This window comes from Styela clava, chromosome 8 (genome assembly GCF_964204865.1).
Source record: "Styela clava chromosome 8, kaStyClav1.hap1.2, whole genome shotgun sequence".
Classification (NCBI taxonomy): Eukaryota; Metazoa; Chordata; class Ascidiacea; order Stolidobranchia; family Styelidae; genus Styela; species Styela clava.
The window spans coordinates 16466593-16494355 of NC_135257.1; the positions used below are offsets into that span (position 1 = coordinate 16466593).

General features: G+C 34.5%; 2 protein-coding genes across 2 annotated transcripts in view; both read right to left on the reverse strand.

Moving 5' to 3' along the window:
• Nucleotides 1–3628, reverse strand: part of LOC120345337 (tyrosine-protein kinase HTK16-like) — a 28856-nt gene extending 25228 nt beyond the window's left edge. Inside the window, exons 1-2 of the mRNA XM_039414752.2 lie at nt 3418–3628; nt 756–827 (exon numbers count right to left, since the gene is read on the reverse strand). Coding sequence (XP_039270686.1) covers nt 756–827; nt 3418–3549 — 204 coding nt within the window. The 5' untranslated portion in view covers nt 3550–3628. The remainder of the gene's footprint in view (nt 1–755; nt 828–3417) is intronic.
• Nucleotides 3629–19575: 15947 nt separating this feature from the next.
• LOC120345342 (GTP-binding protein Rhes-like) lies at nt 19576–23756 on the reverse strand. Its single transcript, XM_039414756.2, has 4 exons — nt 23620–23756; nt 22931–23202; nt 22267–22400; nt 19576–21695 (listed from the first exon to the last, which is right to left on the reverse strand). The coding sequence occupies exons 1-4, from the start codon at nt 23643–23645 to the stop codon at nt 21120–21122; spliced, it is 1008 nt and encodes a 335-aa protein (XP_039270690.2). The 5' UTR covers nt 23646–23756; the 3' UTR covers nt 19576–21119.
• Between the last annotated feature and the right edge of the window lie 4007 nt (nt 23757–27763).

A 27763-nucleotide genomic window follows, 5' to 3' on the forward strand; every position in this document is an offset into this window, starting at 1 on the left:
GAAAAAGGGTACTCCCGTAGTTGATGTACCAGGTTAGGGTTAGGCCATGATTTGTTTGATTTTCCTTATTTTAGTTCTATTACGAGTTCGGGGACTGTTTGTGTTAGTCAAGTGAATATACTCCCTGCTCATAAGCTTCAATCCCTTTACACAACTTGATGTAAAGTAGGCGAACAAAATTAGTTACCACCATATTGGTACACACACTTCTGGAGCGCCAGAAAAAGAATAGTCAATACAAATTCCAAAAAAAGACTCCAATTCAGGAAATACCTCTGGATATGTTTAACTGACTCGTATAAAATTGTGGAGAATATGACTACATTAAGTTCAAGATATAGTTTCGTAGGGTTTTGGAACATGAAACTTGTTTGTCACACATTGTTACATCATTGTCTCGGTATGGGAATGTAGAATTTCAGTATTGTTGAATTTTGATTTACAACAAGTTATGAGATGGAAATGATAATTGATAATGATAATTGATTTTACAAAATACGGCACTTCGTAAGATGCGAAATTTTAGATTAATGCTTTCATTTTTGAAATTTCGTTTTTTCCAAATATTTTATATATTCTTATACCGGTAGCCAAGTCAGGTTAAAAATTGCAAAATAATGCATATATACTGAATATATATTTTCAACTACAACTTTACAAGATCCAAGTAAACCAATTAGACAACAGAGTAAAAATATCTAGGAAATGCCAGCCGGAAGAGAATATGTCATATACTAAATACATAGTACACAGACCTGTTTCATGCCTCCTTTTTTCAGGATGTGAATTGCATTTCCTCTGGTAAGCTTGCCATGAAACCACTTGTTCTGAACAAAAGTAATGAATCGATCAGTCATAAATCCAAGTCAAAATTGATAAAAAAATATTATTATCAGCGGATCCATTAATGGTGCATTAAATTCTTAAATATTGGCAACAACTATGTAGTAAGAGGGCTTCGCAGCACTTGCCAATGACATTTTATGGAAGTTATGACATCTGAGAAGCAGCCAACCTATGCCAAAGCAACAATGAAAATTGGACATAAAAACTCCATTGTGCTTCGTGCTATAGTCATTTATTGCTTGCTGAAAGAATATGTCTTAAAAATAGACTAGACCATTGATTTGGCTATTGTCCATAAAGATTTTTGACAAATTTTAAAATTATGGGTAAATTTGAATTTTATATAATGCAAAATAAAAAATGTACCTTGGCAATGACTAATATTGAAATAGTTTACTGCAAGTGCCAATGCATTTGAATATGAAATATTAAATATATTTTCAAGACATAAATTTGCATAAATTATTGTGAATTGATAGAAACTGAAATTGGTAATGCAGAAAAGTTTAGATGAATATTATTCTGATGGATTTCCAATTTTTACAGTGTCAGACGTTAAACAAGTATGTTTTATGTATAGCCAAAAAGTCAAGTGCGTATAATGAGATATTTTCAATGAGAAGTATTATGAATTCTTCCTAAAATCATATTCACTAATTTGAATATCATGAATTTGTAATGTATTCAAATTTTCAGTTCGTTTTGGGCATCTTTGAAAGTGATATAATAATATTTTGGAACATACTAGAATACATACACACTCCAACTTTGGTGAAATGTTCGGCAAATTTGTTTGAAAAAAAGCATTGAAAAATTTGCACTTCCTGAAACATTTAATATTAAGGGCAAACATGGTAGAATTATCATAAACTGGAATTTCCCCAACATCTTGTGCACTGCTTAATTTGTATTATAATATTTTCTGATATGTTGCATATTCTCATTGCTGGCAAGGCATACATGTTGCATACATATGATGAATGTGTACATGATTGCTTTCAATGGCACAATCCAAGCCCACTTCCCTTTTTGAGTATCATTACATCATGCACACAAAATATCATGATAAATGACAAGTTATACAGTTAACTGCAACGCTCATCATACATTTGCAAGGATAAAACTGACACATTGTTTGCCATTTAGTCTGTTGCCATTATCATAACAGAGATTTGTCAATGTGAATTTTTACTGTAATTTATATAGGTTATACATATTTGAAATGAATTAGGCTAAAATTAAATAAACAAATTTTACATTGTATAAATTTAGATATTGCTTAAAATTTATATTTTATTTCTGAATACCGTTGCCAAACTAAACTTTTGGCAGCATCCTAATATGTATTTAGTAGGTCAAAAAGTCTTATTACTGTAATTTTGATTTTTGCATTATGACAATATTGATTGGTGGTCTATTCCGAGACCATACCACAGGCTGATCAATGAAGTCGATCTGTATAATAGCGTATAATATAAAATACAAGCTTTCGTATATTAATGACAACAGACATAAAACAAAAATATTGCTTCCTCATATTAAAATTGGCACGACTGACTCATGTTAATAAAAAAGACCATTGAATAGTTACAAGGTATACATGCAGTCATATGTAATATCCATAATAATGTGCATATAATGTGATGGCTTATTATGCAGGATATCTATAAAATAATTTATATAATGTGCTATTTATTATATGGATCAATTTTATGAAGCTTACACTTCACATAATATTATACCAACTGTAACATGAAAAAGCAAACAAATTAAAGTTCGGTTATTCAATAGTTCAACTATGCATAACCTTGATGATCTAAATATTTTTGAAAGTCAATAATTACATCATTAATGATTGACTATCTAAGCAAATCAACATGACATTGAAGACATCAGATGCACCAAGTTGCAATATTCAATGCTGTAATGTATACAGTCTGGTTTTTTATAAACTCTAAAACAATTATCTCATTTCCTTATTGTGAAAGATGTTTTGGTCGAAACTAGTTTTCCTGTTGCAACAGTTTTCCAAGCAAATAATGGAAATTAAGTAATAGTCTTTTTGGGATTATATTTCGATGATATACATTGTGAATTTCCCATAATACCTGATTTATTGATATTATTCATGACATTATAAACCAGGGGTGAGCAACAGGTGGCCCACAGGCCACAAAGCGGCCCGCCAAGCCATTTAGTGTGGCCCTTGTCAACACTCAGATTTTTTCCCATCAAGCCCAAAATCATAATCCAACAGTTTATGTTCAAAAAGATGCTCACACAGATAAAAAAATAAATGTTTTTTGCTCTTGTCCCCAAGTTTTGCCGCCAACTTTATTACTGTAATTCATTGAGCACATGGAAAAGTAAATTTTTTCTGTGGTCTAGCTAGTTAGTTATATGGCCCACACAACACGACAAAAAAAGTTGCACACCTCTGGTTCACCTCTTTCTGGTTCGGCATTGACTAACCAATTCGTTACACTCTGGTTGAGGTTGTGAGCATGGGCTTAATCAGAGATGAGTAAACTGTAGGAAATTAGAGATCTATTTTTTAAACAATTAACTTACCTCAGCATCTTGCTTCGCAGATTTTGTGTTGTGATCATTGTACAGTTGAATTATGTCTGCGATTGTCTCACCAGCTTGAATCCTTTGTATAATAGTTTTACCTCCAAGCGGTCGAGGCATTTTTGAAGGCATGGAAGTTTGTGATTAATTAAAATTTATCAGCATCATTTTGTTTTGGAAAGTGATTTTCTGTAAACAAGTGAAATACAGATTGCCTTACTGGCATCATGGCTCTTGAAACACAAAAATAATATCCAATTTGTATCATTTCATTGAAATAATTTCACGAATTCAAAAATCCATTCTAGTATATGAACGTGAATATCTCAACAAAACTAATGGTTGTTATTGGACACAAAGTCGACCTCTAGATTGTTTGCTGTTGTTGTTGGGGTTTTTAAAAAATCTATTTTCCCTACAACAAAAGGACAGATTGATTTTAAATACTTAATTAAAGATAGAATAAGTCGCTATTATTTCACCTATTTTTTCATGTTTTCTCTGCCCAAATTTTGACGGTTTTCGAAATTGCATTTATATCTGTATATGGACGCTATGTTTGACAAAAACAAACAACATCTAATTTATTAGGATGGAACTGAAACCTTGACACAGACTCCAACCGAACTTTGTATCTCAATCCACAGATATGCGACTGAATATATCAGTATATCATGATAAAATACTAAGAAAAACAACTATCAACATTCATATACCAACTCAGAACAGCCAAAATGACAATGAAAAACTATTACACAAAGTGACTGAGACTGTATAATATGTCAGGTCAATATTCTGCTATTAGATCAGCAGACTTGGAGCATTATTGCCATCTACATTAGGAGCGTAACATGATTACTCAGATGATTTGGACAAATAAATATATCAGAATTATGAATCAGAACAAATCCTTGTGACTGTATAAAATCTTTTCTTAGGACAATGGCAATTTGTTATGGGTAAAATACTAGCCTATAATACATTACATGGAGCTATAATTGGAAATAAAAAGCGAAAAAACTTGATTGCTATGATCAGAAAAAATTGTTCAGTTTTGAGAATGTTTTTCAGTACAGTAGGGCACAATTCTACGATTCCAAGATGTCCCTACATTTAATTCAATCAAACAACCCTCTATTTGCCTCTAAAACAAGGGTGATCAGGCACGATGGCAGATGCTTGTCTCGATAATAATTTAAATCAATCGCAACGTGTGTCCACCATCATATAGCCAAAATTGCATTTTTTGCTAAAATTGTAAAAACTCTCGAATGCTACAATTATTATTTTTTTCCTCTGGCAAAGCGAAGTATTTTTTTCCAAATCCAATGGTGACGTTTCTAGATGGTGCTTTCTTTTAGTTTGTTGCACATTTGATTTGTGTCGATAAGGAGGCCCAGACTGTCATGTAAAAGAGGAGTATACACTCACTGTTGTAATTGATGTCTTCTAATGGGGGGGGGGGTATTCTTGGAAACGAAGAACTGTGCCATACCGAAATAGAACAGAGATAAAATTTACTTATTTATCCTGGGGGGAAAAGGTGATCGGATCAGATGGCTTAATCATATGGCGAACCACGGCCTCTCGTCCGGTTACCAGTCAATGTCAGGTATGGGATTAGTTAGCCAGATAATCAAAAATAAGCTGTTATCTGAATTAGGACTATGAAAAGTAACAAATGTATGCAATATATGACTCAAGTCTGGCAATAACATATGCTCAACTCAATAATTGGTCACAAATCAAAGTCCGAACTATTTTTGTAAACATATCTAGTATTCCTTTAAAATGGCAAACACGTTTCTGATGAACTCAGTACTATTGTGTCAATATTATATTATAAATGAAATAGCGGGATGACGAAGAATTCATACTAATCACCTACTGCTTCGTACTCACTATTCTACAGAGCTGAATATAATTCATAACTACAGAACTAAAATGTGATTAAATAACATACTTCTATGGTCAATGTAATATTTTAGATGAACTGACGAACTAGACTGACATGTCGATATTATTTTCTCATATAACTGCACTCTTCCTTATTTTCTCATAGTTTTAAGTTTGGTTCTTAATCATGGTTTTGATATTATGAAGATGAAAACCCACCAACCGCACCAAGGTAATTTATAACCTAACGTAATAAGAAATTCGTGAGCCTTGTTATTAATATTATAGAGTCATATTCAGTATATTGAAAAAAAAATGACTGTGGCAATATTAGTAACTATGAACTGGAGGTGGAAAAAGTTTCAGTGAAGAATGTTCACGCTAAAATTAATATAATTTTCAGTGTTGCAAAAATGAACACAATCTACACAACATCTGAATCTGGTATTTGCTTTTAAATTATTTTCACAAGCCCAGTTGTACATTTCAGTAACCTAATACGGTAGCAGTATAGTGGCCACAAAGTGTTTCACACTGTCACACTCGGTCACTATAGTCAGATAGTTTTATTTGTATATTCTTACTATTTCATGTCTGTTGTCCTACTTTACTGCTAGCAGTTACACTTGTTGGGGTGCATGTCGCACATCTGTGTCTTAGGCCAGTACGCTACCGGTACACAGCACACTATCCAAATTCCAAGAATGTCCCTCCATTTGGCTCAATAAAAACAAACACTCTATGTGTCTCACAAAAGAGGAGCGTCTGGGAACACGTCAGATGCTTCATATCGTGCCATGCTTGTCTCAATAACAATCTAAATTAATCGCCGCTGTCACGTGACCAAAATTGCCATTTTTTGCTAAGAACTCTCGAATGCCACGATAAAAAAATTTTTTCTTCTGTAAATCGGATTATTTTTTCCCAAGAAATTTAATGATGACGTTATTAGATTGCGCTTTTCTGTAGTATTTTGCGCAACTCCATTATACTGTACATTGAGGGACAACAGTGTCCAGGCGTCTCCCAAAAGAGGGGTGTCTGATCATCTGTAAAATTTGTTTCTCTGAAATGGGACAATGTCACCCCATCTGTATAGTGTGCCGTACTGCGGTAAGGTCTTGAACATGTACCTAAACATAGATAGCAAAATTTTGCGTGTTTTTTGAATGGTGTGATAAATTTTTCTCTGTCCCAAGCAGAATGTCATCATAGATCATCTATCCATCGCTATATAATACCAATACATCCCATTTAATTAAACAATTATTTTTTGCCTGTAATAAATAGTTCAGAGCGTTCCCCTTCACCCAATCATTGAAACATCTACTCGCAGTTTTATTTTTTGTTTTTCAGATTACTTCAAAGTGATTAAATGAAGTAAAACACATAATGAAAAAATCAAACAAAGACTCCGATATCCTGTGAAATAACAACCTTATTCCTATATCCTTGTCTGAAATCAATACCCAAGAATGAAAAACCTCGCTTACACCCTTTGTAACCAATTTATTTCCACATCCTACTTTACCTTATTATAGTAATTTTACTGTTACCGATAACTTTAATTACATATTACAATCTGACTATAATTTGGCAATAATAGGCTCTAATTTGAGGAATGAAACGGTCTCGCCCACCTCTTCATGCACCCAATTCTGGCAACTTTGGTTGGGCAACTTGGCATTTGACTCCAATTATAATCAGCTTGGCAATATGTTTTCAATAGAATCTTCCTTTTATATTTTAATTAACAATTAGAAGATCGATCAACTTGGCAATGGCAACCATTACAAAAATATCAATATGCTGTGGCAAATAATTTTTTTCTTTCCTAGTATTTATTCATTTTTTTTTGTTTACTGTATAGTATACCCTAAAATTTAACGCGTTTTATTCTTACATAACTTCTCAGTGCTGCAGTGGTTTTGTGTGTGGCTGGTGGGTGCATGTGAGCCTGTGTGAAATAACTTAATAATTTTAGGAGAGTAAACACGTACCCGGTACCGGTACCACTTCCTCTTGGCAAAACCTTCCATCTTATATTTCGTACGTTATAAACCTTATCTAAGGTTTCGTTTGCTCCCCTGATTTCATAATCAGTTTTTATTTATTTGTTTTTATCTGTCAAATGTATTGTTACAGTGTTATGCTGATTACAGGATTATGGAGTCGAAATAAACTCAAAAACTTATTATTATTATCCAGTCTATGTTATACAGTTATACCTGTGTATATGGTACTGTTCAATTATTATAGTAATACAGTAATAATGCATAACACAGTACAGCAGTACCGGTAATAAGAAGTCTTTATAATACAGTAATACCTGAATACCGGTATATTATATATAAAATATATTAGGGCGGCTAACTGGCTGGCACAGGTCTGCAGGTAGAACTATATATTCACCATGTTAGAACGTGGCTTAATAAGATACTCCACAAGCTGACAAGAAAAAACTCTTGATATTAAATAGATATTCTTTAATAATACCGGTACAGTACGGTACCAGGTACAGAGGTACCGGTCATAGATGGGACCCTTTTTTTTTTTTTTTTTTTTTTTTTTTTTTTTTTTTTTTTTTTTTTTTGCCAAATTTAATTCCAGAGCCAATATGGAATTATTTAATTATGTTTTTGAAGCCAATTAAATTTTCAGTTTTTGTTTTATATAATTTTTTTATTTTTTTGGAAACCAATTGCATGTATTGCGTTCCAATTACGGTAATCGTAGAAATTTAAAACAGTTGTATAAACAATTAATAATACATATCAAACCCAGTGATGATAATCCATTTTTCGTCATATATCCGTTTGTATTGAAGATTGTCCATATTTCGTCATAAATATAGCATTTTTATGTACATATATAATTAATTATTTTATATTAGCATGGAAAAAGAGAAGGTTTCAAAAAATTAGACAGAAAATTCAAAAACCTATCATGCTACTAGATTTTCATTTAATCTGTCTATGTTATGCAATCATTTATATAGTCAAACCTCCTAAATCAAGACAATCTCAATTTCTTCAACTCATTATCGATTTTTGTAGTACATCATCAACAATTTCGTTAGATAATATTCTTTGCCTATCAAAATCTGACATTAATCTGATTACACCCAGGAGTTTGCATTTAAAAATAGCTCGCAAGTTACATTGCATTTGGAATACATCATCATATTTGACACTATTCCTGAACTCCCATATGGCTGATTTCCCACATTGAATGATTAATGATACCACTTCACTATGAATATTATTAGCAATAATTATGTCACAATTGATTTCCCTTACATTGCACCACTGCCAAAAGTCACTTATCCAATCACAATAACAAAATAAATGTATACAGGTTTCTTCATTTTCATTACAAAATACACATTGTCCATTCTCATCATCAAACCAATATTTTAATTTGTCCCCCGTAGGTAAACCATTATGTAAAATTTTCCAACTTAGAATTTTATATTTATTTGAGAGTTTATATTGCCAAATATTTGACCAGTCTATAGGAATATTCAAATTGAATTTTTGTGTAATGTACATATCATGCCGTGTAGCAATTTCTGTGATTTTCCTTATTTTCAATAAACTACTTATTTTTTTGGTGGATAAATTGGAGTTCATATATCTATCGATTCCAAGTCTGTTTTCGGGTGAATTATGATTTCTCGATAGAATTTCTTTCCAGCTAATAGGTAGATTGCCCCAAACCTGTTGGATTTCACTAGAGCATCTATTTAAATAAAAGAGCTTTCTTCTGTGATCCCCAATTTGATCAATAGAATATATTCTATTTGTTAAATAATGCACAGTGTTATCCACAATATCAGCCACAGAAATGACTTTTGCTTGGATCCATTTGGACGAAAATCTAAAATTTTGCTCTGAGATTAAGGGATTGTACCATAAAATTTCATTTTTAACCTCTGTAATATTAAAGGGATGATTTCTCTCCAACTTAATATCCTTGAATGAATTGATAATGGCGGTATAAAAATTAGGTATGGTAGTTACTTTGTCAAATTGGACTTTCAAATACAGACATTCCAAATTATCTTTGGACAAAATATTACAATAATTATTAATAAAATAATTGGCTCTTTTACTCCATGGCCTACTCTCGTTTTTGAGGATTTTAAAAATCCATTTGACCTGAAGAGCTTTTATTTGGCTCCTGAGGTCTAACATATTCAAACCTCCGGATGTGAAAATATTAGATGTAATTTGTCTTGACACTAGTTGAGTTTTATTATTCCAAATGAATTTCCATATTATAGATTCTAATTTTCGAACGAAGTTTCCTGGCATAATTTCAAAATTGGCAATGTGCCACACTTTGGATAACATTAATGATTTGACAATAATAATTTTTCCTATCATTGATAACTTCCGTCCCTGCCATAAATTTACTACATTTTGAATTGAGTTAATGATTTTCAACCAGTTTTTATCTCTTGATACAACATTGTTTCCTATATAAGCTCCTAGAATTTTAAGCTCTTCTTGAATTTGAATACCCTTGTATGAAGGTCCTAAGTTTAGCCGTTTTGCTGACCCACACAACATTATGTTGCATTTTGGAATATTTATTCTCAAGCCTGTAGCTTTTTCAAATTCTGCCATTAATTTTAATACTTCATCTATGGAGGATAAACTTTCTACTGTGACAATAGTGTCATCCGCAAAACCTTTATATTTCTCTCTATCTCCTGCACAATTTTGAAAACCTATTATTGCTCTATTGTATCTGATGCTGGATGCTAACAATTCGGACATTATAATATATAAAAGTGGGGCAAGGGGGCAACCTTGTCTAACTCCTCGTGTTATACTAAATTGCTTTGATAAAAATCCATTTGTTATTATTTTTGCATTGGTGTTGTTAAATAGGGTATTGACCCATCGAATGAAATAATTACCAAAATTAACTTTTTTTAATATTCTTAGTAACAAAACTCTATCAACAGTATCGTAAGCCTTTTCTTGGTCTATACTAAAAATTATTAACGGTTGGTTTTGTTTATTCGCCCAAAAAATGTCATCTCTTATTGTTAATAAATTTTCATGAATCGTTCTTCCTTCAATAAATCCTGTTTGGTCATGATTTATTATATCAGGCAGTACTGCTTTCATTCTCAAAGCTAAAACTTTTGCGATTAATTTATATTCGAAATTAAGTAGAGTAATAGGTCTCCAATTTTTTATATCATTTTTATCTCCTTTTTTATAAAGTAAAGTTATTACACCAAGACTTGTGTTCTGAGACAGACATGATTGTTTATGATAACTATTATAGATTAGTAAGAGAATTGGGCGCAATTGTTTCCAAAATTTGACATAAAACTCTTTTGTTAAACCATCTAGGCCGGGGGATTTATTTAACTTCATTTGTTTGAACGCATTTTCCAATTCCTCTTCTGTTAATTTGTTATCCATTTCTTGTTTTTGCTCATCTGACACTTTTTGCTGATAATTATTTAATAAATAATTTTGAATATTAACGTCCAAATTTTCATCACTTTGATACAGATTTTTATAAAATTGGACCTGTTCTTCCTGAATTTCTTTACATGTATAAACTAAAGAGTTGTCAGATTTCCTCAAAGATTTGAACATTTTTGCTTTACCTTTAGATTTCTCTAAATTCAAAAAATATTTATTCGATTTTTCCCCTTTTTCCGCCCAATTAACTCTAGCCCTAATTATTGCCCCCTTGGATTTTTGTTCATAATACTCCTTAATTTCTAATTCTGTATCATGTATTGCTTGAAGAGTGTCCTCCTCCTCTATATTATCTTGCATTTCCCTGTATGCTTCTCTATATTTTACTAGTAATTTATCTTCCCTTTGATTATCTGATTCTTTTTTTATTTTACTACAATGGATTGCCCATATTTTTATTTTGGATTTACATGTGTCCCAAAAAGCTCCCTTTTCTGCATCATCCAAGTTACATAATTTAAAATGCCATGCCTGTAGTATTGATTCAATTCCCAGGATAAAATACTCAAATTCAATCAGTTGTGCATTAAATTTCCAATAACCCGGTCCTCTTTTTACATTTTTAAAGGATGAAGTAACAATTTGAAATGGATAGTGGTCAGAAAAGGTGGCCATTTCAACATCTGTTCTAATAACATTATAGATTTGATTTGAAGATAAATACCATCTATCTAAACGACTCTGGGCCATTCGCGAACAGCCTCTTTTTTGTTTCCATGTATATACTTTAGAATTTAAATTTAAATGACGCCAAATATCAACAAGATTCCATTTATCTATAATTTCCTCCAATTTTACAATACTATTATCTCTTCTGAAATTTTGTTCCGGGTATTTATCTAGTTTATCTAACACGCAATTAAAGTCACCTCCCAGCCAAATTTGATATCGTGGAGTTGTTAACAAACTTATATAAAATTCAATTTTACTATCAATAAACTCAAAAAATTCTTTTCTATCCCTACAAGAATTTGGTGCATATATATTTATTAACATATGGAGAGATTCAGATGATTGCCAAGTCAAAATTATATATCTACCATTTATGTCAATTTCTTTAATAAATAAGTCTGAATCCATTTTACTTGAAAATAAAATTGCTACACCACATGTTATATTAGAACTTACGGACCAAAATGCGTTATTCCCCCATTCCTTTGTCCAATCGTCTGCTTCTTCATCTGACCCACAATGCGTTTCTTGCAGGCAAATTATGTCTGATTTTCCCCTTTTTAAAAATTCAAAAATTGATTTTCGTTTAGCCATGTTTCGAATTCCCTTAACGTTATAAGTTAAAACCTTTACTCCCTCTTTAAAATGCATGATGTGTATCCTGTATGAAGAAAAAGAAAACTATGATAATATCTCCCTATGTAAGCAAAAAATACTTCACTTCTAATACGAGCTAATGTGGGCTATCAAATTGCATGTATCAGTGTAGTGAGTTTCAACTTCCAGTTTTATCCAATGCATGTTGGTATTTTTTCACATGCTTCTTGGCTATTGGAGGGCTGTCGTCTGTCGCCCTTTTTAGCTTTGGTTCTCTAAGTGTCACATATTCGTTTATATTTTCGATGACTACTTCCGCTCCTGTTGCACTGAGATGCATCATATCATCTAAATAATAGCTGTCCATGATTTTTTCTTCTGAGAAAGAATCTGGTTTTGGGACAAATACTACTCCTTGTTTCAGTGCTTCTTTTTCAAGTTGTTTGTTAATCCTGTCACAACCATATTTACCAGCACTTCTTCCATGAATTGGTATGATGCCACAGATATAAACATTGTCACTATATTCCCTTGCTTTGTGTATCATTTCCCGTATATCTTGTTTAATTTCGTCGTCTGTTTTATGGGTATCGTTTGTACCTGCATAAACAACAATTTTTCCAAATTTCCTTTGTTCATTTTCTATTTCGAAGGTTATGCGTTCAAAAGTTCCTCCTGAGTAAGTTCTTTTTATAATCTTTTTGTTTTTAATTTTTCTTTGCATGTGCGCCATCTGGGAGTCGCCAATGAGTAGAATTTCATTCTTGTTCTCCGACTGGTTGCTGGCTGTTAACATATTTTCAGTTTCAGTGGCTTCCATTGATGAGTCTGGTTTATTCTCGGCGCTCTTGTCCTTCCTGGGATTTATCTTCGCAACATTGCTATTTGCTGACCTAGTATCTATTGTGGTATTTGTTATTTTCTTCGAGGATTCAGGATTTATTGTTTTTTGTATTGTATTTCTCATCTCAACGTTATTTATTGGATTCCCTCTAGTTATTTCTTGCCCTGAGTTTGAGACTCCGGCATTATTCTGGGATATATTTTTATTTCCAGTTTTTGTTGATGGTGACTGTGTATTTTGTTTGTTTACACTTGTTTGTTTCTGTAATTCTTTTGTTATTTCACTGATTACGGAAACGGTTTGATCTCTGGCAGCTCTTTCATAAGATTTTGACGTATCTGTATTTTCTTGATTAGCATTTTGACTTTTTTGGATTTGTTTTTTCTCAATACAATCTTTCTCTAAATGGGGTTTTCCTTTTCCTCCACAATATTTGCATTTCCTTCGTCTTGGACAAGCCTCCACTTCGTGACTTAGAGAATGGCATATGTAACACCAATTGTCAAATTTCCTCAAGTTAGCTGGTCTTGTGGTGTAATAAACCCCAAATTCATCACCTGTACAGCTACTTGGAAGTCTGACTATTGGTGGAATGTCACTATGCATGATTATTTTGCACTTTCTGATTCCGTTTTCCGTACCATCATCGTCCAAATATCTGTTGAACGACTTTATCTCCCCAAATTTTGATAAAATTTTATTAATTGTGTTGTCTGGTACTTCCACAGGTACATAGCTGAGTGTTACCTCAGTGGCATTAGAATATACCTCTTCTGGTTTGGCATTGTATACATTTTCCTGGTGTTTGTATGAAATTCCATTTTTGATTATTTTATCATAGAATTCTTTGGTTTTCAATTTGATCCTCCAGCAGCTCTTCTTATCCAAAAAGTATATGCTAGATATGCTTCCTATTGCCGTTTGATCATATATCAATTTCTTTATTTCTTCTCTTTTCAACCATCTGTTGTAGGGAAATTTGATGTTAAAAGTATTTATGTGTTCTACAAATTCTTCTTCTTCTTCCATTCTATCACTTTCTTCATTTGCCTCCTCCTCGTCGTCTCCGTCTGGCATACTTCAGGCCTTCTGCAAATTCAGGTTACAATACTAGCTACCGGTAACACTGCAATAACTTAATCTTAATTATACAGCGAATAATGGGACCCCATCCAACCATCCCTGTCAAGTGCAGTTTTAAGTATTCTGTGGCGCCTGCAGCTGCCACAAAACCATGGCGGTATTTCCATACCATGGCCGCTACGGCCAAACCTATGGCAACTGACATTTTAGCTGCCACAGACCAATGTCGAGCTGCCGTTACCGCGGCAGCAAATTGAAAACCAATGACAGGTAAAATTTTTCTGCCGTAACCGCGGCAGGTGGGCCGTAAAGACAAGGCTGTCCCTTATGGTGACAAATATTGGGTAAGTTGGAACGTTTTTCTTATGGATACAGTTTTGGTGGATTTGGGGTTAGGGTTAGGGTTTAAGTACATATAATTCCACATGGTCAATTAAAATCTGGTACATTAATTTGTTAATATACCGTTGATACTGATTACTGAATACTGAATAGCGCTATAAAACCATGGCAAGAGCTGCCGCGGTTCGTTCGTGGCAGGAGCTGCCATGAAGTGGTAAGAACTGCGCCTCATCCCTGTTCAAATACTCGCTTGAAGATGTAAATACCCACTAGCATATGAATGCACAATTTTACACAAATTGGCACTGACAACCAACTGAATGCATTCAGCATTGCTGTCAGATACGGTATCGGTTCTGGTACAAAAGAAACGCATCCACCGGTATTTTAGTCGTTGGCATCCACTCAGTGGGCACGGCTTTTATCATGGCACAGATCATAAGTCACAGGGATAACCCGCGCCGGTCATTCGTCGATAGTTGAGCATCCACGGTAAGAAAAAGTTGTCGAACGCTAAATTGTCGTTGTTGTTGCGGTTTTTATAACGTAATATTGGCCCGAATTGTTTAATAGTGCAATTGTTCGATTTGAGTAAGTAAGTGGTTCCCAAATTTTTTGTTTGCTACGACGACGAGGAGTCCAGCAATCCTCTTGTGTATAATTCTAGTCAACGAGATTCGAACCCACGCAGGGTAATGAGAGATGCAGTGGCAAGCGTATTCCTAACGTTTAGCACGATGAGCCAATATGCAATATATGGGATTAAAGACCCCGAGAACGTCGATCTATTATAAGGATGGAGATTTTGTTTGACATATGCGTATGTAAAAAAAAAGCAAACTGCGGTTACTGCGAACCCCAGCCGCGAAAGTGGCTAAATTCTGATTGGCCACTTTGGCATTAGGTTACTCCAATTATAATCAGCTGACGATATCTTTTGAGGGATATTTTTCTATCCACAGTATATAACTTTTTTGTTGACTAATTCGGTATCCAATTTGGCAATTCTCATAAAATTATTAATTTACTAATCAGTTAATTTTTTCAATACTAGGCCGCGAGCCGAGGCCTTGAAAAACGCCTAGAAAGTGAGTTTCGTAGCGCACATCTGGTAACTAAATGAATTCTTTAGTTGTATGAGAATGAACATACTGAACGCATTACTGCTCGTTCCACAATCCTGATACAAAATTGAATATAAGGTCCCTGGGAACACATACATAAGAACTATGCAATTCAAGAGCCCTACAGCACACTAACACAAATGTATTTCTGTAACGTCTTGCCTGACCAAAATCTGACTTCCTCAGTCAATCATAATTTATTAGGTAGATTACGAAAAATATGGCATACATGTAACCAACAACAAAAAATATTTTAATTGTGTGACAGGATTCGCGAAGAACCTCGAAAGGTCTTCAAGCATGGACACCAACAACGCTGATTCTGATTAGCGAATAAATTTTATGTAATAACCACAAGCAGTTTACAACAAGAACAGCATAAGAGGTTACATTCACTTTATAGAAGCTATCAAACGTATTTATTTTTAAGCAATGAAGTCACAAATTAACATCGTGAGCACAAAAACACACATAAATCAGTTATTTCTCACTTTGAAATTTACAAGAAAAGTCAAGAAAATTAAATGAATGTGCAATATGTACATAACATAGTGAACAGAAATATTACAATTAGTCTTTTTTTTAGTTTATGTGGTTAGGTATTTGAACAAAGGGAATATTTTTTAGAAACAGGACTACGACGCTAACAGATTTCGAAAAAAAAAAATAAATAATATTTATTAAATCAATTTCAATATCTAATCCACTTTCTTCTGAATTGTTTCCGAAATCCACTATCGCGAAGATGTGGATATCTGGAAAAAAGACGTTCCTGGTATCATTTACATTCTTCATATCTTCTCCATACAGTGAACAAACAAATTCCTCAGCTTTATTTATTAATGCCTCGTTAACCTCAAAAAATCTTCGTATTTGAGAAAAAATGAACTGAAAGACTCAATGAAGTCCCCAACATCAGTTTGATGGACAGTTCCAATTGCAGAAACGCGAGAAAGTATTTCATTATGAATATCCCATCTAAGCTGTTTGCAACTGTTATGATTCTCATATTCCTTTACGCTTCAAGACTTCTTGTTCGATCCATTTTATAGCACTAATAGCAGCAGGGATTAGAGCCTGCGTTAGGTTGAATTGGTGGAACATTGCCGTATTCTTTTGTAGTACAGTATCTAAAATGAGGAAGAAAATCATATTTGAAATAGCATGAGTGTAAAAATATCACTAAATACTGACTAATACATAATGCATTTTATCTGATGTACTCAATAAGCGTATACATGCTCATTGCATGTACTACAGTCCTGCAGTGTTTGCATACCGGTACTAGACTATATCTACACTGAATTTCGATATATCACAATCTGAAATGCCCTGTCGACCAGTGATTCCCAAAGTGGGCGATATCGCCCCCCGGTGGGCGAAAACGATACAGAGGAGGGCGAAAAAGTCGAAGGGGGCGATAGGGGGGCGATTTCGCGAAACCTGTTTTTGTTCGGCGCATCGATGCACTAGATTACTGTACTCTGCGTGCTTTCGTATGTTTGAATCACGTGGGCGATTATCACACGCGAAAGGATTGCTGGACTTGTCTTCGCAGCAAGGCACGGCAGTTTGCGTATACCAGTGGTCAGCAAATACGGCCGGAGTAAAATATGTCTACATAAATACATTTTATCTACCTATCTCTTCTAATTGAAACCATTCAACAATTTGTTTTTTAAAAGTACCGGTTAAGAATTTTAGTCTAGTCTATCACAGCTATTTCTATACGAATTTTTGATTACTGTGATTAAACTGAGACTCCTAGGAAGACAAAGTGATCGTTGACTTGTTTGATTATGTCTGACCGGATGCGTAAGGGGGCATTATTCCGTTTATTTTTGCATCTTGCTGATTGGCCAATGTCACGAAGTAAACAAGGAAATCTATGCTCGGCGAAACACCCTAGCGGCGGTTTTGTCTAAGTATTTCATTTATAATCTACGCAAGGAGTAAATTACATTTTTTTACGAAACAGAAATTATCGAGAGACTCGTTTAGACTAAATTTCATCATATCCTAAAAATTCTACTGAAAAGCTACTCGTTTAACGAGCCTACAATTTAATTAGACAAATGGAAACACGCAGAAAAGTTGATGCTGAGTGCAGGGTTTCAATAGCGCAGTAAATATTCAAATATATTGCAATGCAATGGAGAAATTAAATTCATATTATATTCGAGAGATTTGTTCACGGCTTAATTTTTGTAAGAATGTGTTTTCTTAAAAATATCTTTATCAAAATTTCACAAACCATGCAAAAATATTCACTTCGATGTTTGGAAGTAGGCTACATATTTGTGCGAACAATTATTTTCGAAAATTTACATTACAAATAACTAGGATTAGTGATGCTCATTTAGAAAATGTTTCAATCTTGTCGTCGTAAAGCTATCAAGCGTAATACAGCAACAAGACAGTGTCACATTAAATGTCATTGTAATAATTTTTTAATAGGACGAGTTGAGTTGAGTTCACGAATTTTTGCAGTTGTATCATGTATTTTGGTGCAGGTTATCAGGCTGTAGGGACGAACAAGATGTACAAAAATATTTAATAAGTTTAAGAAAATTAACTTTGTTTTCATCATTTTAATGTGAAATGGGGTGAATTTAAGGAGGTAATTGCTATGAGGCAAGAGTACACGTCATATTTTGAGAAGGTACAACTCTGGAATTTTCCATTTCCGACCTCTTATATGGTGAAAAAGGGATTTTCTGCCATGCTACTATTGCCATCAAAACAACGAAATCGCCTTTCCATCAGTAAACGGGGTAATTTTAGATATAATATTAAACTCGCTGAAGAACACCAAGCTCAAAAGAGATAATGCCATACATATTGACATAAATTACTCAATATAAAACCGCTGGATACTTTTCAATCAGCTTTATCATCCAAGTTCCCCACTGTTAATGATGCATTCAAAAGTTTCATTGATTCTTCAACATACCAGGCGCGATTCTCACTGTGTATGTTTACTTGCGGTTGCTTTTTTTTATCAGGAGTATGTTTGTTAAAAGAATTCTTGCTATGCTCCAACGAAACGTTAGAAAAACACATATGACTTAAATTTGACCCGTGATTCCGAATCACATATAATTCAGTTCAAAATAATCATTGAAGATATAGATTGAGTTCAAAATTAATTTAAATCGTGGAAACAACACTATCATAGAGAAATATAAAAGCGATAATGCGCTACAAGATTCAACATATTTGTGAGTATATTTTCAGAAGTGAGGAAGTATTTATTAGATTTTGAGTATTCAATGTAAATTATTAAGGAAATGTAACTGGTAAACTGTTCATGGAAGTACCAGTTTATGTCTGAATACTTTGCCCTCAACTCAATAGGTCAAGCGCAAATCTTATAGAAAATTAAAAACAAACTATTTTCTGATTGCGGCAATGTTTATTTTAAAATTAAATCAGTTTATATGTTGTTTTTGTGATTCTCCTGTATTTATCATAGTGATATTTATCATCATATTGACGGTATGTAGCATTAAATGCATATTCATGTGTGGGTGATGTACACCGATAAAATAGCTAGAAACACAAAACATGTGGCTTAAATTGTTCGAGTTGTTTCAATGGGGTAAAAGGCAATCTATGGAACTTTCATTAATCAAAGCCTGGACGACCTGAAGTATGCGCATCAAGATGGCGCACAATCTGAACTCAGGTTTTGCACAAGGTTAGGGTTCAGGTTGTGCGACATCTTGGTGCACATACTTCACGAGTACCCAAAGCCTTATACAATTTTGATTGTTTATGCCTAAATGGCTATGAGTAACTATAAAACCTTTTCCAAAATTGCCCTTTTCCAGTTTCCATTTATCAATAAACATTTCCAATCGTTTTTTTTTTAAATATCGTCACGCTAATAACCGAATTGCGTAAGTCATTCTTAGCAGTGTTGAGAAAAAAATAAAAAACTTCCTAATGATATTGTTATGCCATTGAGAGTCAATGATTTGGCATGGTTCAATTTTTTGACCGTAGCCGGATTTGAGTTAATTCGTATGACGCAGTTGAGTTAACTGCCAACGCACTGTGACTTAGTCAGAAATGTGTTAATGACATACGCAATGTTTCAACTTTACTATATGCACCAGTCCTGGAAACTAAACATTCCAAAAACGAATGTAATTCTCAGTATCTACAATGTTTAATCCCCGAAATAGCTAATCAGTTTCAATTACATCATTTTTTATGTTTAAAAATATATATTTCATCAATATAACACGCTCTGTACACCCACCGAAATAAGACTAAGATTAAATATAAAGAATAAAACAGCAATGCACCCAATATGCTCTTAATGCGGTCTCACTGTGCGTAATATGCTGCTCCTAATGCGCTGCGCGCAATGAGACTTTTAGGCTACCACCACTAATGACTGAAACTGCTTTTAAGGTAAGGATATAAGTGTTTAATATCCTACTCATACTTTATTACCACCTTCTTAGAATAACTCAATTAATAATAACTGAAAAAGACTGTAGAAAGGCTACTCAACGCAAAAGCGAGCAGTAGTACATCTGATATTCATCCGACCATGGGGGACCCACCTACGGCTGATCAATCTGATTGTTACGTCATGCAGAAGTCTGCGTTCATTGGCCCATGATACCGAAAAACAGAGAATATAGGACAGGTGGTAACACATATTTATTGTAGTAAAAGCGTCTTTTCCGTAAAACGTGCAACTTTTGGAAGTGAGAACAAGGCAATATTTGTAAATGAATTTCTGAGGAACATTTTAAAATCATTTTCAGGTAGTTACTTTATGTGCGCTGCGAAACTGAAAGATAAATGGCCTCGGCTCGCGCCTATACCTTTCCATCTAAAATCTGTACGCTTCAAACCTTACTTGACGTTTTGTTTGTTCCCCCGATTCCATAATCAGTTATTTAATTTTTTTTGTCTCTAGCTATTATTTTATGGTCTACTACTGAATATGGCGTCGAAATAAACCTATACTTATACGAATCTTTCGTTGTAGCATTCTGCGAAAAGCAGATGTGAAAGCAAACATCACACTGGTGTCGTTTGTGGTGAATTGCTCTTTGGTTTTTTAGATCATTGGATTCCACTAACCGAGAAGGGTTTCCCCCTTATTCCATTTTTTGTATGCTTTTGTCAGTCAGAGATACCAAAACAAACGTATGGTTGGGTGGCGAGCCGGAGTACTTAAGTTAGGCTTACCATACGTCCCGTTTTAGGCGGGACAGCCCCACTTTCTAACGTCTTCTCGCGGCGTCCCAACCGGTCAGTCAAAAGTCCCTCTTTGGCGCTCAGTCAGCCAGCATAATGCACGAACATTACCAGTTAGCATGTTCTTGTTATTATTTTTTATCAGATTATGCTCGCGGTACTAGTATAGGCAAAGTAATTGTTTTTTGCTAACGTCAATTTCTTTCTATTTTTCGAACTGGACCCGATATTTAAAATTAGAATATGTGCATGAATTTTCGATGACAATGTAGTCATTGAAGACAGCCGGGATGGCTTCAAATATAGGCCTATGTAGTCAAATTTGTAAATATAAAGTTAAAATAAAAATAAATAGTTGATTCGTGTTTGAGCTATGTGTTCATTTTGAGATCAGCAATTCTTTAAACGAATCTAAACGATAATCTTCGATAGTATTTTCGATGATCCTTGCTTTTTCTTCGTTATGAAGCATGCTTTGGCGTATGCCAAGATTATTTCGTCTTCCAGGCTCGGCGGTCGTTTCATAAGTTGGATTTGTGCAGTTTTAATGGAATTCGAATCCGTTTGTTTGTTCCGTGTAGCTTTAATGTTTTTCTCGTGAAAAAGGAACGAATTTCGAGCATTGCGATCTTTGTAGCATAATGGAGAAACTACTAATGGATTCGATCGACTGCAAGGTGGAAAATTTCCTGCATGCATGGTAACGGAGTTCAGTCCTAGAGGCAACTTTGCCATGACTAGGAGTTGATCGTACATTGCTTCCACATTGTAATAGGTTTTAGCTGATGCTTCAATATGACTGACGAAGCATGGTGTCTTGAACTGTCGTTTCAGCAACCAATCGTCTACCTCTCTGCGAGGCACAGTGCTCTTCGAAATATCATGTTTGTTGCCAACAACTAGGATGGATACAATAGATTCTTTTGTTGAATGATTATTCAAATTCCAAGGCTGCTTTGTCAAGTCTGTTTTTTGCTTGATGACATTCTACCGACATAAAAGTATTTTATCAGTTACAGTAAATGGTTGACAATATAAAATGACGCGCATTTGCATATAGAGAGTAGATATTGTATATATATATATATATGGTTCCATTACATTTGAACCCACGTACATTTGAACCCATGACAATTGCACCTGTATGCTATTGCACCTATGGAATTTTTTTTGTTTCACGGATAGTTAAACCCATACTAACCCTAACCCATGGGTTTTAGCGCCCGCATATAGATTGAACCCGTGGATATACGCATGGGTTCAAATGTACATGGGTTCAAATGTACGGTCACCTATATATATATATATGTACATCACATTTTCCGGAATTGTTAAATTTGTGCCAACACGTATAGAATTTATATTTTGCTAAAAGTATGAATAGCTATATATATATATATGACAGGTTTAATTTTGGGGTACATCCACTCATGCCGTATGCTGCGGATTGCCTATCAAGCGCAGTGCTTATGTAAATAGCTACTTGGACTATATTGGATGATTCAGAAACATGATGAAGTAAAGTATTTGACTTTTAGAAGAACTTTTAAGGACTCACTTTAAAATTCCGTTCTAGAGAAACTTTGATTTTGGCAGCATAGCACTTGATTTGTTCGATAGTATCAATCAAATATTTAGCTCGTTCCCAGCTTCCATAGTCCGATGCAGAATATACTATCAAAAATAGATCTCCTGTACAAAACAAGGTGCGCTATTTTTAATTTTGATGGCGCCATCGCACACACAAAAAAAAAAAGATTCCGAATTCCAATAGAGCCCACGGAAATTGTTGAAATAAATAGAAGTCATAGCCTTCTAGCGAAAATTTGAAAACAATTGGTCCTACAGGTAATGATGGAAACTTTTTTTTTTCACAACGTGATGAAGAAGAAAAGAACAACAAAAAATGCTAACAAGATGAATAACGACATAATAACAAAACGATCCATAGGTCCATTTCGTGTCTAATAATATAACTCAGTGCTTGATTGACAAATATCAAATTTAAAACTGGGATTGGGGCGCGATTATCCACTCTGAGAAGACTAAGTGAAGCTCATTTTACAAGCTGGGGCAAAATAACCTCCCACATTTCGTTTGAAAAAAGGAAACAAAAAAGGTCTTTTAATAAATTTTTCATTTAAATTTATATTACATACTAAACAATGCATTTCGTTGCCAATTTGTGTAATTTACTAAAGTTTTATTTCTGTTTTTCTCACCTGTCATTAGAGTGCAAATCTCCATCGTCGGTGGGTAAGGGGATATTCCCGACGTATCTAGAATTTCTAATCGATATGTTACATTAGCAGTGTCATGATTTACTACATGGAAATCCTTTGCGGTTGGAAAATGATTCGTGTTGAAAGGCTGCCCAACAAGTCGAGAAACCAACTGGGTTTTCCCCACACCCGCCGATCCCAGTACAATCATGCGGACTTCGTGTTGGGGTCGGAGTGACAACGACATGGCAGAGCACAATGAGGATAATGGCCTGTAAAGAAATATTTATTATTTTCAAACTTCATTAGAACTGAATTTCATCTAAATTCGAAGTAATATCTATCTAAATTTACTTAAGCAATTACCTTAAAATTGTAATTAAATCAGAAGCTTTGGTAAAACCTTGATATTAAAAACATAACTACTATTGGCCGATGCAGTACTGCCATAGACGAGGGGGAAACTGTACCTCAACACAGTTAAAGATTCCGATCTGATAATAGCCGCATGCTTCAACCTAAAACCTCGGAAGACTCTTGCGAAAGTCAAAATCATTTTCTTGAACCTTAATCATGCCTTTAGATACGTATGCAGAAGATACAAAAACCAAATAGCTCAATAGAAATTTATATACATTTTTATTTATGTACTCCAGTTTACGCTCATCAACGCTTATATCCATTCTTACCTAGGCGATAGTTTGCGATCTGCCATGTTTTCCAGTTGCCAGGTCTCTGTTTCGTTTCAATTCATAATTGTGAAAACTCTGCGCAAGCTTTTTGAATTTATATATTTCAATATTCTGAGCGGTTATGTAAATACTGATATATATAGTCGATATGATTATGATAATGTATTCCACCCGTCATTATATAATATTTCTAAGCGCCAAAATTAAAGAAGGAAGAGGCTGATTAGCGGAATTTTATTTTGGATAATTAGATATAGTAATCGTTGAACGTGTTCGAATCTTTTACTAACTCCTCTGTAAATGAAAAATACTGTGTAGTCGATATCTTCTTTTCGATGAATCTGAATAATTATATTCTGGAGTAACATGTAGTCATCGATGAAGAGAAGTTGTGGGTGACGTAGGCTATAGCTATTATGAAAAATGTTCTCTTCCCATATTAACCCTGTACTTAACATCGTATATAATAATGTGTTCGGAGCAAAAGTAGTGAGTCTTTTATCAGTGATATTATGACATTTATTCGAGGGATTTCGACATTGCCTTTCTGGCATGGGCGCCTTTTTCATCATTATGCAGTTATGCAACCAGCGAACAACCTGTCGCAGCGTGGAATCAATAAGCGTGATTATAGTGTTAAGTAAATATAATTAGTGTAGAGTAATCGATGGGTATAATTGCATATCCTGTGTTTATTTGGGTTTTAAAATTACTCCTCATAAACATATGAAATGCAATTCTATAGAATGGGTATACCCATAATATTTTGAATGCTCATCTATCATTATATTTTCCTGAAGAATAAATGCTATCTTTGTATGATGACAAAAAAGTGTATATATATATATATTGCAATATTTCATGCCTAGCCTATATTTGTTTCTCATATTCGCTCTCCTGCATGATTTATTGATCCGTTCATTGATGAGAAAAGCGGAGCTCTTTTTTGTACACCAATAGGTTATTTCTTGCCAGTGGCTGGAAAGGAACGTCAATGAAACATTCCAGAGACTCGAGAAACATCTGTGCAATATTTGTAAAGCTGTAAGAAGAACAGTATAAACCAGGGGTGGCCAACCTACTTGCGACCACGATCGACTAAAATCGTCCAAATATCTCGCGATCGACTGATCGGTAATTAGATCATGCGCAAAAACATATACGAGTACTGAATATGCATATAACTGCACACACATATACAAAAAAATTTCGCCGCTGCCAATAAGCCTGGTTCCTTGGGCGCATTCTTAATGAAATCGCCATAATTTATTTTTATTTTTCATGTTCTATTCAAATTGATTTGTTTATATAATTGTACCCATAGTAAATGCTTCATCATTTATTTAGAATTTATTTATTGGACACGAAATGGACATAACGATCGTTTCAATATTATGTTGTTGTTGTTCTTGTTCTTTGACACGTTTTTAAAAAGTCGCTTTTCTCTTCGAATACTGGACCAATTGCTTTGAAATTTTCAGTGGTTAAAGATTAATTTTTTCGCTAGAAGGCTATTACTTTTATTTATTTCAAAATTTTGCGTGAATTCTATGAAATTTGATATTTCGTCTAAAATTTTGCTGTATTATTTTTTATCCATGGGAACACGGATTTTAGTCAGTGTCATGACTGGCTGTACGTTTTGATTCTGCAAAATTCTTGCTACTGGAAATTCAGAACTTTTTTGATGGTACCGGTAGCGTCAAAGGTACCGGTAAGGACTGATTCGCTCTGGTCTGACGTGTCCATATATTTGTGCGTAGCTCTCTTGTATCATATAATTCTGATTCGAGACCTGTCCAATTTTTAGTCGTAAGTGTTGAAAATTCCTTCGAAAAAATTGCATGAAACTGGTTCAAGGCGATTTTTTGAGGGATGTTATCAAATTTTCTCAACAATCGACGTGTTGGCCACCCCTGGTATAAACTCTGACGACCCTTGTTTTATTTGTTAAATGCTGTCATGTGATATTATTGCCTTATTTGGGCATTGGGGGCGCTGTGACGCTGTCTGTTCTTTTGGGTGTGCTGTGGTGTGACGTGGTTGGTTTTCGGTTGAATTCTGGTCATGAGTGTCTGTGGGAGTGCCTCTGGTCTCCGGTGGAGTGCCTCTGGATCCCCAAATGAATGTCATCAATCCATGCACCAACAACCAACAGTACAGCAATATGAATACTGTAACAATCCCACTGATGCCTATGAGCGTAGCACACTGCAATCTCAAGGACCGTACACTTGCGTTGAAAGAAACTTTATTCTGTCCACAGCTCACAAGGTGTAGATGAATTGAAATGAGTTATGCAATGCAGGCTTAAATAGGCTACAGCTAGCGTTGATGTCAGTGTTAACTTTAGTGATGTTATTGTAAATACTTAGTATTAGCGACAAGGACTCAGAGAACAGCCACAAGTATGCTAGGATACAAAATAAGACAATGATCAATATGACGATGAATAAATTACAGCAATCCTCAAAACCTATTCGACTAATATATGAATAAACCTGAAAATATTCTACGTATAAAATTCCCACTTGATAATCATTTTGTAATGAATGGCATAAGTCTAACTCAAAAATAGGAAACCCCATTATTATTAAAATATATAATCGCACAACATCCTCCCTAATCCGCGAGCGTCTAGGTCTTTCTCGTGGCAAGGAACACTCTAGTAGAAGGCCGTAAAGCGCAGTGGAAGAAGTCACAATAAAGATGGGAATGAGAAACCATAAAGCGAAATTAATTACACAGTGCTTAAATTAAAGGACCTAGTCCTAAGGTTTCTTAAGACGGGCATGTAAACATTTCGCACACCCCTGAGAATACAGGTTTCGCGAAATATCAGCGCGACGCGGTTGAAATTCAGGAAAAGGTACGACAAATCGAATATCATTCAAAGAATCCTTCTACAGTTATTCTAACCCTCACGCAATACAAATAGACATTTACTGGCAACAGCTATTGAACATCTGCCACATGAATTTAAATCCAAGCGAATGGGACGACGAAAGATAAAATAAAGGACATATAAATACAATAATTCGGAATCCACTGATTGGCAGAAAATAAGTTTACTCAGCAACTTGCAAATAACCTACCACACTTCACAAACCCAGAATGCCAAGCTCCCCACCGAATAAAAATATAGGCTCACCTATTCGGTCATAGGAAGTGGAGATATGGGCTGACAAGAAACAGGAAACGTCACTCAGGAATTCTTGCGGCAACAACGGGCAGCACTTATACGAATTAGCATCTCCGACAATATATACAAAGGCCCAAACACGCTAGCCGTCTTCAAGATGTTTGGCATTTTATAAACCGAAACTATTAAAACTAAGCTCAGACTGAATAGGGAAGACAGATATATACATCAACTTTGCATGAACTAATACAACAAATGGTAATAAGTTAGTTTGTACAGTATATATACAAATATATATATTCGGCCCAAAATTTCGAACAGGATTGCGAGCTACAGCAAAGCTGAAAAAGTACTACGGCCAACAAGTCAATAAATTCACCGGGATTTTTATGCCTCCATCCCGCTGGTGCTACCCATAAATGATAGCATAAATTTACGAAATAGGCTACTATCAAACGACCCAAAGGAAGCTTTTGGGATGGCGGTCATAAAAGAGACCTACGCGCTTTAATTAATAATTATAATAAAAAAAGAAAAATATTACGCTTACGTCCAATGTTCTCTCTAATTTTTGTAGTATGTGTGCGCAGAAATTATGGTGTGTGCGCACTTTTTTGGAAATGACTAATATTTGTGCAAAAACCAATGAAGAAATTTTGGCGTCCTAACCGGGTAATAATTGGGCTTATTAAGAAAATTTTGGTTATTCAATAAGTTTTTCTATAGATTGTAAATGCTTCAGTGAAGGCTATATGTTATAAGTAGATAACAATGGACATACATGAAAAATAGTAAATGGACATGATTGTAACGGATGGTTTTATTTGAATTCAAATAAAGGGTGAAAAAACACATTGTTACATTACATCGAAATACGTCTGTGCGCAGTAAATCTATGCGTGTGCGCAGCCTCTGAATGCTGTGTGCGCGCGCACACCTTAGACTTTAGAGGGAACACTGCTTACGTCGCTAGCTGTTTTGCATTCTGCCAGTGGCTTG